Below are 23,962 nucleotides of genomic sequence, written 5' to 3'. Positions count from 1 at the left end.
TCTCCCAGGGGATCTCAGGAGAGCAACAGTTTTTGTGAGTCTCACCCCCTGCCTTCTTCGGGAGGGAGGAAAAGCCCTGCCCTCTCAGTGGGACAATCAGAAGGAAACCGAGGGATGAAACCTGCTGCATTTCCTAACCCATATGCAGATTTTCCACTGCAGGGGAATATATGGCCTGGGCACTTTACATTCCTCTGATAATAAACATTTAAGGGTGGCATTTTCAAAAACACTCAACATTGGCCTAACTCTGCTCCCACTGAAGTCAATGGGAGTTTTACTAGTGACTGTAATGGGAGTAGAGTTGGGCCAATGCTGAGCACTTTTGAAAATTCCTTCCTTAAATGACCAAAAGAGTAGGCTGGCAAAAGAAGGTGCAGCCATCTAAAGGTATGAGGCCTAAGAAAAGAGCCATCTTAGAAATCCATTAGCTCTTTAAATCTCAAGCTAAACAAGGCACAATTGAGATTAATTTATAGTTCACTCTATCCTAGAGGTCTCACAAACATGGGACAGCTAATTAGTATTTGGGGTAGGGATGGGGTATGGGATAGACTTATTGGTGTCTAAAAATAAACAAAGGTTCAATAACACCACCACCACCACCACCACCACCACAATAACTTGACCATTGAAATGACTGACTCTCTCATAATATGACTTCTCTTGGCAATCACAGCTTGATAGCATTGCACTGATCTGTTCTAGACTTGGCTTTTCCTTTTTCAGATGAAAAGATTTTGGATCAGACAGCATTTTATTCTTTACAAACATGGCAAGAACTAATTAATCTTGCCTTTAGAGCATTAGACAATCATGAAGGATTTAATGAACTATAGAACCTTTCCTGGACTATATGAGGTTGCTACAGCCATCCTGAAATTTGTGGATTGCATGGTACATTATACTGAATGACATTTTTTCACTGCAACCTTTCCCTTGGTTTTTTGTGTGCATACACTCGTATATACATTTTAACTGAGGAAGTTAGTGAATAGCCTGTTTTTTTTTTTAAAGGAAAATGAAACTTGCTATATTTTTGAAATGAACTATTATGGAAGTGCCTGCAATATAAGTCACTCCATTCAGCTTTAGACAACAATTTTTCCTTTCAGAATAACACATTACTGGTTGAAGTACTTTGCTCATAAGAGAGAAAAGCGAAACTACTTCTTTGAATTTTTCCCCCTGCCTGAATGAGTCTGAATATAATTAAAATATACCTTTCATTCCGCGAGACAGAATGGTAACAAAACAGGGAACTCTGAAAAAAGGCTATGAAAGTGAGTAAGGAGCAGATGGTTATTTCTGTTGCAGCTGTTTTTGAAATCACTGAAGCTATAGATAATTTACCTGTTGGCCTGGTTTGAGTGGTGATAGTGTTATTCCCTGGGTGTTGATCACTGGTAGTATCTGGTTTCCAATGACTGTAGCAATGATCTGACCCTGGGCATTGGTCAATAACTGTGGGGTAATTGGCTGCACTTGAAGGCCCTGAGCTCCTCCTGCTGCCTGATTGGATGGGACTGGATTAGGCATCAGTGGAATTGTTCCAATAATCTACAAGAAACAAAACAATAGGTGAAAATCTACACATAACACAAATATTTATTATATATTATTACTTGTTTTATATATATGCATTTTATATCAGGTAAAGACTGTCCTTTTTCCCCCACGAGTTCACTTTTCATCCCAAATTGTTCAATAAATGATAGGCTTACGCCTGAAAAGTGCTGAGCACCCTTGACTCCCGTTGATTTCAGTGAGAATTCTCTCTCACACACACACACAGCTTCAGTGATCAGCAAAAAGCAGGCAAATTCTGGCTGACGACTAAGCAGCACAACACACAAATTGGGCGGGGACACTGACATTTTGACTAATAAAATGGGCAAAACCTTGCATTTATAAAAAATGACACAGGGAGCCAAACGTGGAGGGGATAAAGAGAACAGAAAGAGATGCCATACTGAGTCAGACCATGTTCCATCTTGCCTAGTATCCTGTCTCCAACAGTGGCCTGTGCCAGAGCTTCTGGGGCAGTGCACAGAAGAGGGCAATTAGGGAGTGATCCATTCCTGTCTTCCATTCCCAGCTTCTGGGAGTCAGAGCTTTAGGGTTGCCGCGAGCATGGGGTGGTGTCCCTGACCATCTTGGCTAATAGCCATTGATGGAACTATCCTCCATGAACTCATCCAGTTCTTTTTTGAGTCCCGGTGTACTTATGGCCATCACAACATCCCATGGCAATGAGTTCCATAGGTTAGTTGTGTGTTGTGTAAAAAAGTACTTCCTCTTGTTTGTATTAAACCTGCTTCCTATCAATTTGGTCAGGTTATTCCTGGTTTTTGTATTGTGTGAAAGGGTAAATAACACTTTTCTATTCACTTTTTCCTCATCATTCATGATTTTATAGACCTCTATCATATCCCACTTTAATCGTCTCTCTTCTAAGCTGAACAGTGCTAGTTTTTTAGTCTCTCTTCATATGGAAGCCATTCCATTTCCCTAATCACCTTTGCTTCTCTTCTCTGAACCTTTTCCAGTTCCACTCTATCCTTTTTGAGATGGGTTGACCAGAACTGGACACAGTATTCAAAGTGTGGGCCCACCATTGATTTATATAGTGGCACTATGATATTTTACGTCTTTTTTCCCCCCTTTCCTAATAGTTCCTAACATACTTTTAGCCTGTTTGACTGCTGCTGAACACTGCGTAGAAGTGTTCAGAGAATTATCCCTGGTGACTCCAAGATCTCTTTCTTGGGTGGTTACAGCTAATTTAGAACCAATCATTGTATACATATAGTTGGGATTATTTTTTTTCAGTGTGCATTACTTTTCACTTATCAGCGTTGAATTTTACCATTTTGTTACCCTGTCACCCAGTTTTGTGAGATCCTTCCGTAACACTTTGCAGTCAGCTTTGGATGTAATTATCTTGAATAATTTTATATTGCCTGCAAACTTTGCCACTTCACTGTTCACCCCTTTTCCAGATTATTAATTAATATGTTGAACAACAGAGGTCTTAGTACAGATTCTTGGTGGACCCCAAAGTTCACCTCTCCATTGTGAAAACTGACCATTTATTCCTACCCGTTGGGTATGTCTACACTACCAGCGATCGATCCAGCGGGGGTTGATTTATCGCATCTAGTCTAGACACGATAAATTGACCCCCGAGTGCTCTCCCGTCAACTCCTGTACTCCACCACCATGAGAGGTGCAGGCGGAGTCGATGGGGGAGTGGCAGCAGTCGACTCACTGCGGAGAAGACACCACGGTAAGTCGATCTAAGTACATCGACTTCAGCTACGTTATTCACGTAGCTGAAGTTGCGTAAATTAGATCGATCCCCCCACCCTAGTGTACACCAGGGCGTTTCCTATCTTTCAACCAGTTACTGCTCCATGAAAGGACCTTACCTCTTATCCCATAGCTACTTAGTTTTAGTACTTAGTACTTTAAAAGCCTTTGGTGTAAAGAGTATAAATTACTATAAGGGTTATTTACCCATCACTTCAGAGTCTTTAAGGTCCATAAGAAAAGACTGGGTCTCACTTTCTGAGGTGTCATCTGAAAGAACCACACACGGTAACCTGCACTGAACTCTAGTCAGATACCTCAGAAGGAAGAAGGACTGAGTGGACCCCTCTTGTATTTGAAACTTGAGCTTAGAGCAGAAAGCAATCCCCTGAAATATTAACATGCCTGTAAAACTGAAATACAGATAAGATGACAGACGAGTACTGAATGAAAGGCAGCAGGATCTTTTCACAAATATTATAGCACATAAATACACCTCAGGTGAGGCTCATTTAAAAAAAAAGTTTTTCAAGATAGTGACTGGCCAAAGTTACCTTCAGCATAAACAGGTGCAAATCCCACTGACTTCAATAGCTATTTTTAATACAACAATGGAAAATAATACTAATACCACCCTAGTGCTTATATAGCACGTCTCATCTGTAGATTTCAAAGTGCTTTACAAAAGAGCTCTGTGTCATTAACTTTTATGTGGTATAAGTGTGGTATAAGTTTTAACACAATTTGCTGTAAAAATAGCTTTAAAATTGCTTAGGAAGAATACCAGTGGCTTGGTGGCCAGATCACAGAAATATTATCTGGGACAGCAAGACAAGGGGAAGACCTTGGGTCTATTGAAAATTAAAGGGGATACAACATGTGAGTTCCAACAGAGAAGAATGACAGGCCTCCATTGAATGTGCTTTGACATATGACTCAGTGGCATTCAGTTCTATCCAGGGTGATGCTGACATGCCTTCTTTCTTAGACTAAACATTCTGGGAAGAAATCAGGGGTTGGAAGCATGGGGTGGGAAGAGCAGAGGGATTAAGAGGAAAATTGTAGTTCTCAAAATGAAGACAGAAGAGAATGCGAAAGTTCCACCCTGAACTAGCTTTTCTGTGGGATGGCCAGGTGGAGTATTCAACCCAACAATTTGAACTATATAATGACATCAGGGTACATTTTACACGCTCAAAGCATTGTAGAGATATTATCTAATTTACTACATCCCTCCCTGTAAGGCAGATAGTTAAATAACCAGATGGGGAATCTGAGATGGAGAAGTGAAGTGACTTGCCCAAGATCAAACAGCAAATGATTGGTAGAGTGAGACTTTGGATTTAGATCTGCCCCAGCAGTGCATCTTTCTCCAGACCACACTATTTCAGGCACCCTCATTTGGGCTGCACCTATGCTACAGTCTCTGAGAGGATGATAGTTCATTAACCAGTGGGGATTAATTTGAATAATTAGTAGACCACAAGCTATTTTAAAGGGTCTGACTTTCATCATAATTAAGATAGTATAGAGCATAGCATGTCAGCCTGCTCACATGTCCTGGAAGGTTTATGGGCTATACAATATATTCTTTCATTTTCAGCAAGTGTTAACAAATGGGAAGAAGAACCCTTCTTCACTTCATCAGCAGAAACTTTGCATAGGGATCTCATCACTTCACCATGTCAGTAAAGGACATGGCCTTGAGATGTTACTATTGGGCCTATAACTTTAACCAGGAAGGTTTGAATCTCTGTAAGGCAAAAAATGCTGCTCTGGTTTATCACTAATAGATATGTTTGCACCCACATTTAAAATGCATTTCTTAGATTGCAGCTGGACATTTATAGACTGACAGTGCTTAGGACGACACTTTTTGAGGTCAGAAGCAGAAGGATATCGATATGTGTGAGTGTGTGTCACACCCTACTGTACTCTGTGCACTGTACACACACAGCCAGAGACGGAGTGGGGAAAGGATACATAGTACTGAGCTACCCTAAAAGTTTAGGCACACAAGCATGTTGAGGTGTAGGCATTATGATACAGTCTTTAACTACATGATTCTACATTACTTTTTCCACAGGATTCCTGCCTCACTCAGTACGCAGGATGCATAGTGCTCAGGGAATGAGTCAGCCATTCAGTGTTTTTATCCCAGTCATTCAATTAGTGGTCCTAACCTATTTACTGCATACCTTCTAAAGCCTGCAATGAATACAGAATTATTCACTTTCTCATGGCTTTTTTTTTAAATCACTACAGTATTTGAGTTTTATCATAAACATTAATTATTTTGTCTCCATTGCAAAATAAGAGAGCATTATTATCCCCATTTTACAGATGGAAAACAAAGAGACTTACCTCAGGCCACAGCGTGAATCAGTGGCAGAGCCAGGATGAATCCTTATGCTCATTCCTCCAGGCTATGCTACCTTTAGCATCTTTGGGCTATTGTGTATAAGTTTTTGCAATTCTTTTGCTAACACAAAGAGAGGACACCAAAGAGCTGCTGCTTCCACCCTTGTAGAATGGGGTGGCTAATTCTGCACATATTTGCACTTCAGCTATAGAATTGTGTTTTTGTTTAAATGTATAATAATAGTTGTTTATTTCCCAACAGTGGAGCTTTTCTTATTGCCACTGTTACATTTATTGCGGTTTGAAATTTATTTAAAAGTGACTATTATGTTCTAAAATGTATCGTGTTGGATTTTTGTTATTAGTTCTTCTCCAACAAGCATTAATCTTCAGTCAGAAACAGGCATGCCACCTTGTTTGGCTGCTTCCCCAGCACAGCCAAAGGCAGATGGCAAATTGTGGCAAAATGAATGGTTTAACATCTGCCTTTGTCTCTGTTCAGAAACAGCTGAGTAAAGGCAAAGACAGGCTTCATTGGGCTGTTTCTGATGTAAACCAAAGGCCGCTGCCAAGCAAATGCTGCTGCTCATTTTGAAAACTGGTTGTGAAGTATTAAAGAAGGGAAATGCTGAGATTTTTTCAGTAGCAGGGCCCAAAAGCTTTTATCGCCTGGCTTTATTAGTGTGCCACATTGCACTTGAAAAATGTATACAGTTTTGAACTTTTAATCAATGGAAAAGCTGGTCTAAAAAACAAAATCATATGCACATAAAAACCATTTAACATCCCAAACCACAAGGAGAATATGCGTGAAAAACTTATACTTAAAGTAGTGAGAATTGCTAAGTCGGTTTCAGGGAGGAGAGATGGCCGCTAATAGAACAGAATGAAAACCCCAAATCAATATTGAAAAGACAATACAGTGTAACTGAACATAAAGCAGCTTTATTAATAAACAGAAATATTTAAAAAGAGAAATAACAATTATTTGTAGAGTGGAGCTCAATGCTGTATATTCTTGCTGGAGTTCACAAGGAGCTCAATAGTTGTCAGATGGTGAAATCATCGTGGTTTGCAACAGGTTGTGCAGAAAAGGACTCTTGCTCTGCGCTAGTCTTCCAAGCTTCAAACAACCAAGCTCAGTGGCCAGAAGAGCTCTCATGGCTAGAAGTGAACAGGAGCAGTCAAAATGTCTTTGCTCTTGGATGTGAAACTCCTGTTCCCAATTGCTAGAGATGATCGGTACCTTAGGGAGCACCATTCCCCAGCTGTGGAAAATTGGTCTACTAGCAGCAACATATTTATTGCTCACGTAGCGGCTAACTCATAGTGTCTATAGAATACACTGGTGTGGTTGCTAGTAGGCTCTTTTTCTTCTCATGTGATGCCTGGGTCCATGTGTAGCCTCTTAGCCCAGCCAGCCATAGCATTCTCCACACCATCCAGGGACCCATCAGGTCTGCTCTGTGCCAAAGACTGCACAGAAGGGGATGAAGGAGTCTATGTCGCACTGATAAAGCCCTCCTCTTGCAGGCCTTCAGTTCATTCTCAAAGATACATAGTGATACATGGTGGCAGTTCCCGTATCTCTTCCTATCCTGGTAATCCTCAGGAACTATTTCATCACCCACCAAGAGCTCTCTGGGTGTTCCTGAATAAATATCTACTACATGTGTGACTTCAGTCTCTTCCATGCCCTGAGGTGGATCTGCCTGGATGCAGGGAAACACCACACTTAGGAACTTTGTCTGAAAGGTAACGTGTCAAGGACGTTAATGTGTGCCAAAAGATAAAAGCAACAATGATACAAAACAACCCTATCCATCAGCTCCCCCATTCTGATAACACACTTTCTCTATCTTGCTTGGCTAAGAAATATGATGTGCCATGCACACCAGCAAGAATAAAATCCATTGCATGGCCACTGTACAGTGAATTATATTATTTCCTTACCAATAGCATTCCAGAGTAGCTTGGAAATGCTTTAGTCATGTTGTGCTTCCTTGGCAAGGCCTGCATTTTCTTGCTGACTTCATTTGTTGTCTCCTTTGGCAGATCCTTGGATTTCCACCTCCATCTCCTTAGATTTCCACTGCAGCTTTAACTTACCTTTGCTATCTGTGGAGTTAAAAGTAACTTATAATTATTAGAGTGCAAAATAGCACCAACAAATACTGCCAGCCAGTATATAAAGGCACCAAATACAATACATTACTTTCCAGCTTCATCATTTCAGTCCCAAACATCCAGCACTGTAGGTTTTCTTCAAGTAAGCTTCTTGTCAATCCTTCGCATTGCCTCTGAGGTGTCTGGTATCAACGATGTCTGAGATAAAATCATCCACTCAGAGTGATACAGACTTTTTAGCAGGAAGATGGTGAAATGTTGTTGAACTAAGGGTAGTATAGCAAGATGATTATCCACAAATGAGCACATTCTATAGCTGGTCTTCAATTTGACGATCCTCAGGCGTGAATCAGATGTCCATATGAATACTTTGCTGGCCCATTCTGCAAACAGTTCAGTGGCCATAACATAGTTAGATAACTTTTGTCATCACAACTTTGTGGTACATGAGTCCTTAAGCTCTGCAAGAGGTAACATTGCAAAACATATGATTCATTCTCTGAGATACAAGAAGGTTTTTAAGCTTCCTGCAATGTACAACATATTGGGTGTTAAAGTATCATCTAAATGCATTTCCTTTCTTAGCTTTTGAATGGAGAAAAGTGTTTGTATTCAGACAATAACCAGAATCAGAAGGGTCATCATGCTGCACAAGTTAAAGGCATATCTTATCTTAGGTTACATTTCTGCAACCTATTAAGAGAAGAATGAGAAAAGTGGAAATGAGTGAAATGTATTAGGGATTTTAAGTTACTGAACATTTGCCAGTCACTTTAAGGCTACTGATGGTAGGACCAACAGGATAACAAGACATCTCATTAGCCTATTTGTTTCAGTGTTTCAACTTTGGGATTTTGAATTATTTCAAGTATGCTATAAGACCAAAAGTATGTATGAAATATGGGAGGAAGAGGTAAGTCCTTGTAATCTATGGTACACAGCACGTTTGATTACCATATGATGCATTTACTACAGGTTAATAAATTGCCTTCAGAATCTGTTTGCATTAATAGAAGGGTTCTTTCCTGATAGTCACTGTCCCATGATCATAGATAGTTTGAGGATAAAAAGAGAGAGTAAGGGACAGAGTAAAGCAGGGTGAGGATTTTGAGGTGACTCTTTTGGACTCAGTCAGATTCCCATATTCTTAGTTACATCAACTCTACCAGTATGTATGGGAGCCTATGTTATTGTGTACTTTGCACACTGAAGATCTGGAAGGTATAAGTTCAAGTCAATGAGTGCTACTGGCACCTTTTCCTGGCTCCTCAGTATGTAAGTTACACTAATATAGACTTCCTTAAAGATCAAGAGAGTGGGTGTAAAAACTAAAGCAGTCCGACTGAATCTAACGGTGTCTACTGGAGTCAAAGAGATGATAGTTTATATCACACATATTTGCATTTGAAGCTGAGAAAGCTTGAAAACATGATACAACAGAATGCTCTTCCAGAGAATGGGGCATCAGATAATGAAACTACAGCCAAGCATCTATGAAAGTACATCTCTGGATTGTCATTGCATATAAAGAATTATGGTTTTCAAGGTTGAACATTGTTCATATATCTCATGGTAAGTATCATAATGGAACATTGAGTTTGACATTCCACCTTCCTACTTTTGCAGCAATTTTTTTTTTACCAAGTAGTGTTTGTACAGTAACACTACACTGTACAAGATTTTGTTTTTCATTGTAGCAGGAATGATGTGCTGACATTATTCTCAAGCAAATATAATGATACTCTAGTAAAGGGGACACGTCTGTAGTCAGAGAAATGTCTCTTCTCATCATACACAGTTGGGGTTTTCACATAGCAAAAACTTAAAGAAATATAACAGACCAAATAAAAGTCAGAAGTTGTGTAGGGTTTCTGATTAAGCTGGTTCTCAGGGAACAGTTAATTGAACAAATGTAGCCCCTTTTTTTGTTATGAGAATCTGAATTAGTCATAAAGAGTCTTTAAGGGCTTGATTTCCAGAAGTGCCTGAGCACCTGCTGAATTCAACTAGATATCTGGGTGCTAAGAACAACACACCTGTCGATTTCTACAAAACTGTTCATCATTTAAAACTCTTCAATGAATGGCTAATGCAAATGCATTTCAGCATATCCACTGCTTGCAAATTATTGCTGTGATTAAGTATTTGCTATCCGTAACTGGCTGTTTTAACTGTCCGTCAGTACCAGGAGCCTGTAAGTGAGTGTGGCCGTGTGGGGAGAGGGGCTGACACGGGTGTGGTGCAGTATATGGTTCCCCTGCAGCAAGCCTTACTGAGGGAAGGAAGGGAGCATGCAATATCCCTATAGCTAGACAAGGCGAGTAAGGTGGCTTCAGCAGCACTGTGAAGATTTAAAGAGGCAGCATTGGTGTAACAACTGATAATGAAAACACAGTTTCACGGGCTGCGACGTCACGGGGTACCAAAATTAACATATGGACACATTTGACAGTACAGTAGAAGGCTGGCCTATGTACATAGAATGGTTGGAGCAGTACTTTGCGCTCCTAGACACTCTACAAGAGAAGAAAATGCCTGCACTGCTGAACTCTATGGATGGCAAGACATACCGTCTACGTGGCAGTCTGATGTCTCCAGACAAGTCATGCAGCAAGACTTTTGATGAGTTAGGGACAATATTACAAGAGCATTTTGCAGAAAAACCCTGGGAGATAGCTGAGCACTTTAGATTCCATAAGCACAGCCAGCAGGAAGATGAAAACATCATGATGCATTGAGCTACACTACAAAGATTAGCAGAACACCGCAGTTTTGGAAATACCCTGCAAGTTGCTGTGAGGGATCAATTGACATGTGGTATCAGAGATGAAGCAACCCTGAAGCATCTTCTAAAAACAACCACTTTCACATGCAAGAGAACTATGGAGATAGCTACTTCTATAGAGGTTGCTGACAGAGAGTCAAAATTAGTTTCAATCAATAGGTAAGAGTAGACACTCTACACACAAGTTGCATTATATTCCAAGGTGAAAAGACAAGACAAAGTCACAGGGAAATTGCTATCACTGTGGCAACGGTGGATACAGTACAACTGACTGCTGTTTCTGGCATGAGGCCATTGGCACCGTGGCAAAAAGGGGCCCATTCAAGCATCTGCAGGTCCTCCACAAAGAACAAAACATCAAATGACAAGAAGAGACTAGAAACACACCATAAGATGCACGTTTGAAAGCAGATAACAACTTATAACTGTGAGGATGACTTAGCCAAGTTAAGCAATGCATGCCTTGAAGTGTGTATCTGGGAGACACCTATGGTGAATGGTAAACCCCTTATGATGGAGGTGGACATGGGTTCAGCTGAGTCTGTGATTCCACAAAAAGAATCCCTGGAAACCTTTAGTAAGAGCAAGTTGGAATGGCCTGACATTATGTTAAATATGTACACAGGAGAGAAAATTACCCTGTTGGAAGTACACATGGTAAAAGTACAGTACAATAGTCAGTGCCACAACTTGGACCTCTACGTCATAAAATTGGAAAAACCAGCATTCTTTGGATGAAGGTGGCTGAACAGTATTCACTTGGTTTGGCAATTGATCAAGGCTCTTCAAGTCCATCAGAGGGCTAGCTCACAACGGCAGCTGGAAGAGATTTTATTTAGAGCTGTGCCAGTGTTTCAGAAGGGCACTGGACATCTGAAGGGGTAAAACCTCAGCTCTTCAAGGCTCATCAAGTACCACTTGCCATCAGAGATGCAGCTCACAAGGACCTGGAAGGTATGGGCATACTAACCAAGATTGAGTGGAGTGAATGGGCAACTGCCATTGTTCCTGTCATGAAGATAAATGATGCAGTAAGGGTTTGTGGTGACTATTTGTGTGACCATTAATCCTGTACTCTGGATGGAACAATACCCCTTACCTCGCATTGAAGATATTTTCTTATCACTGGCCAGAGGGAAGAAATTCAGCAAACTGGACTTAGCTCAGGCTTTCCTGCAAATAGAAATAGAGGAAGGGTCGAGGAAATTCCTCACCATCAAACTGAAAAAGGAATGTTCCAGTAAACTGACTGGTATTTGGAGTGGCATCCACCCCTGCAGGTTGGCAGAGGGCAATGGATCATTTATTCCAGGGAATATCAAGCTGTAGCTGATATTTAGATGAAATCATTGTCACCAGATCCAGTGATGAGGATCATTTGAAGAATGAGGCACAAGTTTGCAAAAGGTTGGAAGAATATGGATTACAGGTGAACTGTGATAAATGTGAGCTCTTGTAACGGAGTGGCCCCCCCACCTCTCATGAGTCCCTCTTTCTGGCCAACTGCATGTGCCTGCACTCTCTCTGATTGTGGTGACCCTTGTTGGTAGTTTCTCAGGCAGGTTTTCAGTGACTCAGCCCTCCATCCGAGTCACACACAGAGTCTGTATGTGAAATAGAACAGGCCCCTTCCGGGTTATACAGTTCACCAGGGGCCTATCCCAGTATCCCTCTGTTGGTATCTCTGGAGTCCTCCCTGGGCTTACTCTTTAAATAATCCCATCCCTGGTATGGAACCATACCCTCAAGGCTTCCTCCCTTCCTGCACGCCTCCCTGGGCTCAGTCCTTACTCAGTCCCAGCAGCCAGCCAGGAGCTCTCTCTTGCTTCCCCAGTCCCTGCCAGCATTGATCTGTCTGTGATGCTGCAGTTCCCTTTGGCCAGCCAGGAGCACCCTCTGCACTCCTCTGGCTCCAGCAAGGAACTGACTGACTCTGGCCATGCAGCTCCTTTTAGGTGAGTCTGCTGGGCCCTGATTAGCTGCTCCCTGCAGCCTCCCTCATTGGTTGATTCCCTGCAACCACTCTAGGCCACTCGGAGGAGTTCTCTTCTGCTCCTCTCTGAGAAAGAGTGTGGTAGGATCTGAAGCCTCCAGTAGGGGGCCTCTGGGCCTAGTTCACCGCGTCACAGTTCTTCAAGGAAGCGGTGACATACTGTGGACACATCATAGATGCAGAAGGACTGCATAAATCACCAGAGAAAGTTGAAGCTGTTACGAGGGCACTTTACCCTGAAGATGTGTCACAGGTTTATTCATTCATCGGATTAATTAAATTAACAAATTCTTGCCAAATCTGGCAAAGGGTTGTATCCACTCAATCAGTTGCTTCAGAAAGGGAAATGCTGGAAACAGACTAAGCAATGTGAAGAGGCTTTCCAGAAGGCAAAGCAGCAAATGTTAACTCACTACAACCTGGAGCTAGCAATCTCCTTGGCATGCCAATGGAAATGGAGCAGTGATCTCCCATCTCCTGATGGTCAGGAACAGCCTATTGCTTTTGCTTCCAGATCCCTGAGTCTAGCAGAACACAACAATGCCCAGATAGACCACAAAGTCTTAAGTCTGGTCTGGGGAGTTAAGAAATTTACACATTATCTCTATAGTAGGAAACTTTACGCTTCTGATAGATCATACACCCTTGTCCATTTTAACCCAAAAAGTGGCATTCCAGAAATGGCTGCTGCTTGTGTTCAGAGGTGGGCTTTATTTTGGGGGGCCTATAACTATGATGTCAAATGTAAGGGAACGGCTCAACATTGTAATGCTGACGGGTTATCACGACTAGCACTATTGGATACAAGCTCCACGCAACAAGAACTTACAGCTTTTGAAATGTTCAATGTGGCACAGATTGGCATACTTCTTTTACTCAGCTGATACTGAAACAAGAAATGAGCAAAGACATTACCTTAGCAGAGGTATATGAAGCTACCTTAAAAGACTGGAAGACAGAATCAGTGGAGAGTATAAAGCCATTCTTCCACCAGAGGAATGAAATCACAGTTGCTCAAAGTCATCTGATGTGGGGAATTCATGCCATCATTCCTACAAAACTACAGACAAGGGTCCCGGAGGAGCTGAACACTCGGCACTCAATGTAGTCAAGATGAAGACATTGGCTAGAGGGTATGTCTGGTGGCTAGGTATTGACAAACAGATTGAACAGTTAGTGAAGGACTGTTCTGGCTATCAGAAGATGCAAAATATGACTGGATTGGTGTCACTTCATCCTTGGAACTGGCTAACTGCTCCCTGGGAACAAACTCATCTGGATTTCACAGGCCCATCCTTGGGTACCAATTTGATAGGAGTAGAGAATGGATATTTCAAGTGGCCTGAAGTTTTCTGCAAGTCATCCACAATTTCTGCAAGTACCATACTAGTTCTGCAAAGTCTTTTTGCTTGCATGGGACTGCCAGGTCAAATTGGAAGCAACAATTGTCCATAATTTGTTTCAGTGGATTTCCAAGCTTTCATGAAAAGTAACAGCATCAACAAGTTACATCTGCACCATATCATCCTGCAACAAATGGCTTAGCAGCACATTTTATTCAAACCAAGAAACAAGCATTGACAGCTGTAACAGAACAACCAGGTTCGTTACAGGCCAAACTTGAAAACTTCTTGTTGGCTTACTGGAATGCTGCACATGCAAAAAACAACCAGTCGCCTGCAAGTTTGTTCCTAGGGCACAGTTGCTTATCTCACCTGGATTTGTTAAACCTGATCTGCGAAGGTAGGTAATCAACAAGCAGACTGATCAAACAAAGGACATTGGACACTCTTCAATTAGAGAGTTATGGATGGGACAATGAGCTCTTGCTCGAGATTACAGAGGTGACCACAAGTGGGTTTCTGGCACTATCCTTGCTGAGAAGGCACCTTATTCTGATGCCATTGCATTGATACCTGCTGTGATACACCTCTACCCCTATATAACGCAACCCGATATAACACGAATTCAGATATAATGCGGTAAAGCAGTGCTCCGGGGGGGGCGGGGCTGCGCACTCCGGTGGATCAAAGCAAGTTCGATATAACGCGGTTTCACCTATAACGCGGTAAGATTTTTTGGCTCCCGAGGACAGCGTTATATCGAGGTGGAGGTGTATGGCATTGCCACATCGAGCAGATTCAGGATTTACCCCCAAAACAAAGTGTCACAGCACTGGCTGTACCTGATCTGGCTGATCCAAATTCTGAAGTTCAGGACACTGCATTTCCTTTGATTCCTAGCAGAGAGGAACCATAACCAATTGTTATCCAAAGCATCTATCCAAGTGTCTACTCCAGAACTTGAGTGACGCTACCCTGTGCGCCAAAGGAAATCACCTAAGTGACTCAATCTGTAGTTTAAATAGTTGATAGGTAAGGCTGAAGAATGGTACCGAGGCAGAATAATCTGCTCACTCTGTCAGGAATGCTCAGATAGCCTACTCTGACCTCCTTAGCTACAGCTGCAATTTATAATGTTAGGTTAGACATGTTTGGCGCGGGGTGGGAGAGACAACTCAATAAGGGGGGGAAGACTGTAATTTATGCAATGTAATGGTGCCTGTTCCATGCCTAACCACTAGAAGGCATCTCTATGTATCAAGATCCCTAGTAGTAAATCAGAAGAGTGTGGCGGAGCAAGAAGCAACACAGCAGCTGAATAAACAAGCAGGTTCCTTAGCAATCTGTCCATATCTTAATTGGCAAGTTCCAGGGTTCAGGCATAAGAGATCTAGCAGTATCCACATCCCTTATCCTTCTTTGATTTGTGTCTTTATACCATAAGCCCTTCAGGTCAGGGATTGTCTCTTTTTGGTGTTTATACAGTGCCCAGCACAACGGGACCCCAAATCCTGACCAGGGCTTTTGGCACTACCATAATATAAATATGTACTACTACTACTGCTAATGCCATGCAGCCGAAAGATTGGACTTGATTACCACCATGAGAGAATCCAAGTCCTAGCAAACAGGGCATACTATAGCAGAAAACACGGAGACAAACTCTGGAAGCCAGAATCAGGAGTTGGGGAGAGGGCAGTGGCTTGCCCATTATTCTTGGATTTTTTAAATAAAATCTGGTATTGAGATGTTCAGTTAGCTGAACATGAAAAGACAGTGTTTTCAACAGCCAGTGCATTTTTTTCAGATGCGGTTTTCATGCTTCCTGTTGTGACATTTCCTTTTTAATAACAATCATTAAGTTATTGCCACTGTGTGTGTGTGTGTGGGGGGGGGGGGGGGGGGGGGAAGAGTTTTTGATTTCCAGTCGCCTCTTCCAGCTTGTCACCACATTTTCAGTGGGCGTGGAAGTGGATGCGGGAGATCAAACAGCAGCTTGTTTTTGCAATGCTTGGGCTAAGCAGGTGTGTTAGCAGAGTACTACTTTGATTTTCTATATTATCCTTGTAGAAGTTGTTCTACAAGTGGCTTAATTTTCCTGTGAACATTTATTGAAACTAGAGCTGAGAACTCTTATTTAGTATATTTTGATTTTTATATATTGGTGATTTTTGTGCTTTTGAAAGGAGTTTTAAGCCCGATCTAGACAGGCCATCTCTAGGGGTCAGAGGATATTTCATTCTTCAAATATATTCTAGTCTTGACTTCTCTACTAAGACAGATAACTTGGGTGCCAATTAGTAGCAAGTGTGTATTTTTTATTTGGGCACTCGTCCACACAGGAACTGGGCTGAAATCAGCACCTCAAGTTCACAAAACAACACCTTCAGAGGATAATAATGTTCAGCACAGCAAACCACGGTTAGATCTGAACCAATAAGATCACTAGCCCATCACTAAATCCTTGAGTCATCTCGTTTCAGCTTCCTCATTATCAATTTGTGCCACTATGTAAAATATTTACTGATTTTCAAGCTGGAAGTTTAGAGTGACATAAGCCAACAGACACAAGGGGGAAATCAGAATTAACCACAGTCAGTCTGAGGCGGGAGCAGTGTCTGATATTACACTAAACTCTAAATTGGTAAATAAGAGTAAAACTGTTGGTCTTATTATTTAATAATAATTTATATAGTGATAGTATCCAAAGGCCCAAATCAAGATTGAAATAGATGCTGGGCAAACACACTGGAAGGCACTTTTCCCTTCCCAGAAGAGCTTACAATCTAAACAAGCTTAATCTTTTATAGCACATAAATGGCTTTAGGAACTGATATATAAATTGTTCAAAGACATCACCACCCACCACTGAAACACAGCCACCTGTAGGGTGGAATTTGGCAGTTATAGCAAACCTATACAAGAGTTTTAGGAGAAAAAGGAAAATGAATATTTCATTCAATGGGAAATGGAAGGAGAATATAGGTAGGCTGAATGTAAGTAACAGAGCTGGAAAATGGCCACAACTTCAGGGTTATATACCCCAACATTTGCAAGAAGTGCCGCTTGAGAACAAGTGTGACAAAGCTTTCTTTTATAGCTCATTAGTAATACAGCACCTCCATTGGTTCCTCACAACATACTGCGGTACTGAGAGACGACTGTTACTTATGTTAGTACCTGCGCATTCCTTAAAAATCACCTGTCCAAATATAAACCATACCTAACCTTGCTTTGCTTGTGAGATTTGACAGGACCACAGGACAAAGTGGTATGACTGCAAAATAATCTTGAAAAAGAGTTATCTTTCTTGCTGAATTAAAAACCAGGATCAACCACGTACTTGCATGAGTAATGGATGTGTATCAGGTACTAGGTATGTACAGGATGTGCAATGGTGTGTATACTCTGCTCTGCCAGCCACTTGCTGTTTGACGTGGGCAAGTCACTTAATTACTGTGCCTCAGTGTACCCATCTGTAAAAGGGTAATAATAATACTTCCCTACTTGAGAGGGGTACTGTGAGACTTACATAATGTTTGAGAAGTTGTTTGAGATTCTTCAATGAAAGGTTTTACACAATGGAAAGCATATAGTATAACAGGGGAGGGATAGCTCAGTGGTTTGAGCATTGGCCTGCTAAACCCAGGGTTGTGAGTTCAATCCTTGAGGGGGCTACTTAGGGATCTGGGGCAAAAATCAGTACTTGGTCCTGCTAGTGAAGGCAGGGGGCTGGGCTTGATGACCTTGCAAGGTCTCTTCCAGTTCTATGAGATAGGTATACAAGGTGACTATCTCAATGAAAGCATTCTAAACTAGTTCTTTGATTGAGTTTTAGCAGGAATAGTATATGTATCACACATCATAAGTGCAATAGCTAAAGTATATTCTCTCTCATGTCATCAAATGCATCATTAATCCATTGCACATGAGCTGACAGGTAGAAGGGAAGGGAAGACCTTTTCTTTTCATAGCCTAACAGACTAAATAAAAATTCTGTTCTGGTCACCATCTGACAGAAGAGAGAAACCCCAAATCCCTGTTACAGTGTAGCACAGGGGTTGGCAATGTTTGGCACGTGGCTTGCCAGGGTAAGCACCCTGGCGGGCCGGGCCAGTTTTATTTACCTGCCTACGCGGCAGGTTCGGCCGATCGCGTCCCCCACTGGCCGCAGTTCGCCGTCCTGGGCCAATGGGGGCGGCGAGAAGCGGCGCGGGCGAGCGATGTGCTGGCCGCGCCAGGGTGCTTACCCTGGTGAGCCGCGTGCCGAACATTGCCGACCCCTGGTGTAGCATTATGTAATACTCTGGCTTAGTTCCTGTGCTTATGTCAACTATTAATGGCTAGCCCTAGTAACTATAACGGAGCTCTTTTTTTCTATAGCTATAACTATTACTTACTACTCTCTTATGCTATAATAGTCTTTTAGCTCAGATGATAGCAATTTGTGGGTCTGGTGCTGAAGATCCAAAGTTCAAGGCCCACTGACTACCCTTGTGTCACTATATATTTGGTTTATAATTAGATACACGTCCACCAGGGCTATTTGGCTCACTTATTTATAGACAAAAGGATGTGCATGCTTAAACTCATACCAAAATAATTACTGTTACATCTCATAATTCATACTAAGAGTGGGGAAGACACAACCTCCTCCTGAATTTTAGAAATGGGGGAGTAAGTGAACAAGCAGAGTTTACAATCTCCCCTGGCTAAGGGTGGCATGCAGCTGTGCTGTCCCAGTTGCAAGTAAGGGTTGGAATAGCAGCTCTGAGACAGTTTCCTCTCCAGTTCCCCCTTGCTACAGTGGTGAAGTCGTCTGCTATGGCTATAAACTGATATATTGAGGTTTTACTTTAATTATTTTAGTATGAGTCTAAACGCGCTTGTCTTTATCTGTAGCAGTAGCAGATACTTCGCCTTCCATGCTGGCTTGGTTCTTCATGCCAGCACATCTGGGGCAGCCTAGACACTCTGGGGACAAAGCACTGTGTGTGTGTGTGTGTGTGTGTGTGTGTGTGTGTGTGTGTGTGTGTGTGTGTGTGTGTGTGTGTGTGTGTGTGAATTACGAGGCGTGAGGATGAGTGAAGTGCAAATTACCACAGTCCTACCTCATTGCAATTCATATACAGAACATTTTAATTATGGCTAAGAGTAGATTTCCATCTTCACAAGTCATGCAGTCTGCTCACTTCTAAGATACAGCAGGATGTATTAACGACTCTTAGAAAACTATCAATATTTCTGCCTGCTCAAAAACCAGCTCACAGTAAAATGCATTATGAGATGAGAGCTCTCTGATGCTTTGAATAAGTAAAGATACAGAAATGTTGCCAATAAGTTTCAGGAAGAGGCTAGAGAGAAAAAAGGGTGATTAATTATGACCATAATACAGTATCCAAAAATAAATGTGTCAGTGAAGTTAGCAAGGAATATAAAAATAATTACCGCTAATAATTATGTTAATTGCTTTGTTTCAAGCCAGAATCCTCTGTCTTACTTCCTTCACTGAGGCGAAATCATATGCAAACATATTTGGCTCTAAAATGCAAGGTGGTCTTTTGTTTTCAAAATACGAGAGAAATAAAACTGGCCTAGACCTTAACAGCATGAGGCAGACTAAATAACTGAGATCCTAAAGAGTCTTTTACAACAGCTATTTCCTTATACTAACAGAGCCATGACTATGTTGCCCTTTAGCAGCAAACATCTACCAGAGAAATTTCATAGTTCAAGGAAACTGACAAGCCTCCAAGGGAAGAAGCCAGTATGTTGTTCCAGTCCAGTCCATTCTTACTGGACACACATCTATTTTAGGTCTACATGAAGTCATCAGGCCTATTTCTGATTTCACTTATACTAGATGTAAATCATGAGTAAATGCATTGACGTAAATGGAGTTAAACTGGGTAAAACTGACGTTGGTGAGATCAGAATCTTTTTCAATGTAGATAGAATACAATATAACATTATACCTCAGTCAATTATTCATGATCTCAGATCTCAATTTTTGCATGTGTTTTTTCATTATTTTTGCAGAGGAAGTCAAGTTTTGATCAAAAACATATTGGCCCTGATTTTCAAAAGCCAAAAGTAGGCCTTCTGTGATTTTTGCGCCCTCACTTAATTGTGTGAGCACTGAGACATCCAGCTACCTGCATGTGCCTGCAGATGAGATAGTTGGATGTTTGCGTGTTGTGATCATCCATTGGTTATCTAAATGTATAAAAATGTGACATCAAAATTGGAGCCCACTTCTCAGAATCAGGCCTATTGCTTTTGAAGAGTGAAGATCTCATTTTGTCTGTTTAAGTGCAACATGTAGTACAGTGGTCCTCAAACACTTTACCTCATGTCCCCCTTACCATCCTGTCTGTGCTCCCCCTCCCTCCAGAGCCAGGGTGCTCCAGAAGGAGAGGACATGGACAGAGGTAAGGGAGACAAGGCTGGGGCCACAGTTGGGGGCGGGGACAGGACTGGGAGCAGAGCCTTGGCCGGGGCCGAGGCCGGCAGCTGGGGCCCCGGGCATGAAGGCTGGGGCCCCGGGCAGGCAGCCAGGGCTGGGGCCAGGAGCAGAGCTGGGTGGTGCTCCCTCCCCGCCCTCCATGGGGGCTGGTCTCGGCCCCAGATGTGCTCCCCCGAATGTTCCTCCATGTCCCCTTGGGGAGCATACCCCACAGTTTGGGGACCTCTGATGTAGTAGATTAATAAGGTAAGCATTAAAATAAGATAAATCAACCAAATTGTAGGACTTTCCTCCACCACTACAGAAACAGCATTGCTGAGTCAATAATGTGCCCTTTTCCCCTTCAAAATATTAATGGCTACTTAGTGTCCAAAAATAGTGCTAATTTTTATAAGATTTTTCTTTTGCCTTGTCTGAAACTAGGTTTCAATTTCAACTGAAGTTTGAGGAATTTGGGGAGTCTCTCTCCTTTTTCTTATTATACTTGGTTAAATACTACTTGCATTATTCAGGTGAGCTGTCCCATTGAAGCCAAAGCTATGAGTTAAGTGAGTAGGATTTTGTCCTAAATGACTTTTAAATAAGTTGCTTTATTTGTTCACTGCTTTATTAGTATTATTATTTGTAATGTAGTAGCATGTAGGAGCCCCTGTAATGAACTAGAATCCCATTTAGAATAACCAATGGCTGATCACAACACTTAAACATCCAGCTATCTCATCTGCAGGCACAGTGAAAGTTTCTGAAAGCCTTAATGAAGCTTCTGGATACTTCTGTTCGGGTTTCAACCTTTAGGGCCCACTCTTTCATTGCTTTATTAGTATTATTATTTGTATTGTCGTAGCATGTAGGAGCCACTGTAATGAACTAGAATCCCATTGTTCAAGGTGCTGTACAAACACAGAACAAAGAGAGAGTCCCAAAGAGCTTACTGTCCAAGTACATTCCTTGAGTACCCAAAACAACCATTTACTTTAAGACTGATGTGAAGAGAATCACTGGTGCTCAAGAATGCAGGATACAGCCCCAGATTTGAAGTTCACTGCCCAATGGGGAAATTTTTTTAAATAAAATGTTCCCTATCTGCTAGGGTTCCCAACCCCATTCCAGTCTACTATAAACAGCCATGTGAGTTTCTCATACATGACCTTATCTTGAGAGATGATGAGGAAGTACAGCTATCACTGAAATCAATGGGAATTAGGAGGTGCTGAGAACCCCAACTAGTAAAGTATTTCTCACATTAAAAGGGGAGACCATCTAACTCCAACTTGCATAAGATTTACCACCTGAGGTGCTCAGATCAGAAATGAAAGTTTAAAGAAGTGTAAACAACAAAGAACCTTGACAAAGAAATAGGGGTCTAAAAAAGAGAATGTTATCCAATATCCATTTGTTTATCACAATCAAGTTTTACGATTCAAAGCTGATTTATATATATTTTATGAAGAGCATAGATAGCCATTGTAGTGGCAAAATTAAATGTATTTTGAAACTTGTGTGTGACATTTATCTATCTGCTCTATCAGAAAAAAGTTGTCATATTCATTCAAACACATATTACTTTTTCAATTTCCTGCTCGTAATGTTTTTTTAATGTTCTTTAGGGCGAGACCACAGGATTTCTCATTTCTCACAACAAAGACCATAACTCATTAGAATTATGCTGATGAGTTTATCCCATAAAAATTGCATCACCCTTTTCATAGGTGAACAGTCTGCACTCTTATCCATGACCAACATGGCTTTTATTTATTTATTTATTTATTTAAAATACAAATGCACTAAAGAGAGCTAGGTGCAGCCTTTCAAACCATTCACACTCTCTTAGATATCTGTCTTCCCCTCCCCTTCTTCAGATGTTCATAAGACAAAATAGAAAGTCACAGTGCTTTTTTATCATGTTTGAGATTCTATTCTGAGCCACATGAGATAACTAAGGTAACAAAACAATTGAAACTCCTTATCTCCTGTCTCCCCTTCTGAAGGTTTGATTTTGATTGTAAATGCGTATAAACCAAATGCTTAAGAGTAAACCATATTGTTGTGTGCCAGGCAAGGTCAGGGGATCAGCGGGTATTAGTTGTTAGAGTTGAAGAAAACGCCTATTAGATTGAGTCAACTGAGGACAGGATTCAGTTGCCAAGCAGAGGACATAATGGGGGAGATTTTCAGAGGCACAAAGGGCAGTTTGGCACCCAAGTCGGTGGGAATTGGATGCTTAACTCCTTAGGTCCTATTGAAAATCCCAGCCCTACTTATTAAAATGATACCGTCGTAAGAGCCTGATCCAATGTCCTATGAAGTCAATGTGAGTCCTTCCACTGACATCAAAGAGTACTGGACCATGTCCTATGTCTTAGCAAAAAGGCCACATCATTCGTTAAAATTTTTCTGAATGGCTATTAATACTGTAATGTATAATAATGTAAGATTAAGGGCCAAACTCTCTGTTGGTATAAATGAGTGGAGTTCTATTGACCTCATTCATTTACACAAGCAGAGAATTTGGCCCTAAGATACGGGATGCATCTTCCGTCCTGCCATAAATGACAAGAAACATAATAAAAGGATTTGTTCCATCTTCTTCAGGTATTGGTAATACTTGTGGCATTTGAACATCAAAAGACTAGCCAATTTGGCTCAGACGAGAATCCACTTATTGGAATGTAAACTCCTTGGTGTATTTTATTGGGATGAAATTTTATGTGCCAAGGCTCTCCCATGAAATTTCTAGTACTTGCTGATTTCAACTCTGCTGGAAATACAGTGAAACCAGCCCTTTCCAAAATTTCATTATTTACCCCTTCTTGTTCTATCTAAAACAAGAGCAGAGATGCGCAGAAATTTAAAAGGTGATCTACAAAAATAAAGGATTGTGCCCTTTTCTGTTTCTTCATGTTTGGCCTCAATTTTTTATTTTAAATGCTGACTTGTTTTTAACCACAGAAATCTCAAGAATATCAAGTCTTGAGTTCTCTATTTTACTAATGATCTTCTTTGAAGACCACATAATGGGTGGAACAATTTCTCAGACCTTAAGTGCAGGGTCAGAGGTGTTGAATCTTGAGCAGAAAGAACTTTCCCCATAGTTGCTTACAGGGGCGGCTCTACATTTTTTGCCTCCCCAAGCACGGCAGGCAGGCTGCTTTCGGCGGCGCGCCTGCGGGCGATCCGCTGGTCATGCCGATTCGGCGGCATGCCTGCAGGAGGTCCGCCGGTGCCATGCCATCGGCATCCCCGCTGCCGAATTGCCGCCGAAGCCGCGGGACCGGCGGACCTCCTGCAGGCGCGCCGCCGAAAGCCGCCTGCCTGCCGCCCTCACAGCGACCGGCAGGCTGCCCCACACGGCTTGCCGCCCCAGGCACTCGCTTGCTGCGCTGGTGCCTGGAGCCGCCCCTGGTTGCTTATCCAGGTGTTTGAGATAAGTAGGCATTAACAAAATTACACCAAATCCAAAGAGAATCCATCATTTTTAAAAGTCTGAATAAGTATCACTCCACTTTTTAGTTGCTCAGCTTTCAGTTCCTTGGTACTTTGGATATTGTAATCTTGCTAGTGCTCTAGTCATCCAT

The 23,962-nt window shown here is 41.8% G+C and overlaps 1 protein-coding gene across 2 annotated transcripts in view; it reads right to left on the bottom strand.

Moving 5' to 3' along the window:
* The window catches only part of LOC112113484 (POU domain, class 6, transcription factor 2), a 388,658-nt gene that overhangs the window by 25,444 nt on the left and 339,252 nt on the right, over positions 1-23,962 (bottom strand). For both annotated transcript variants that reach the window (XM_026654065.2, XM_026654066.1), the window contains one exon: positions 1,354-1,560. In XM_026654065.2, coding sequence (XP_026509850.2) covers positions 1,354-1,560 — 207 coding nt within the window. The remainder of the gene's footprint in view (positions 1-1,353; positions 1,561-23,962) is intronic.

The sequence above is a fragment of the Terrapene carolina genome, unplaced genomic scaffold (genome assembly GCF_002925995.2).
Source record: "Terrapene carolina triunguis isolate 2854851 unplaced genomic scaffold, T_m_triunguis-2.0 Scaffold179, whole genome shotgun sequence".
NCBI classification, from domain to species: Eukaryota; Metazoa; Chordata; order Testudines; family Emydidae; genus Terrapene; species Terrapene triunguis.
Note: the sequence above shows the minus strand (reverse complement) of the source record. Positions and strands in the feature narration are given on the sequence as shown.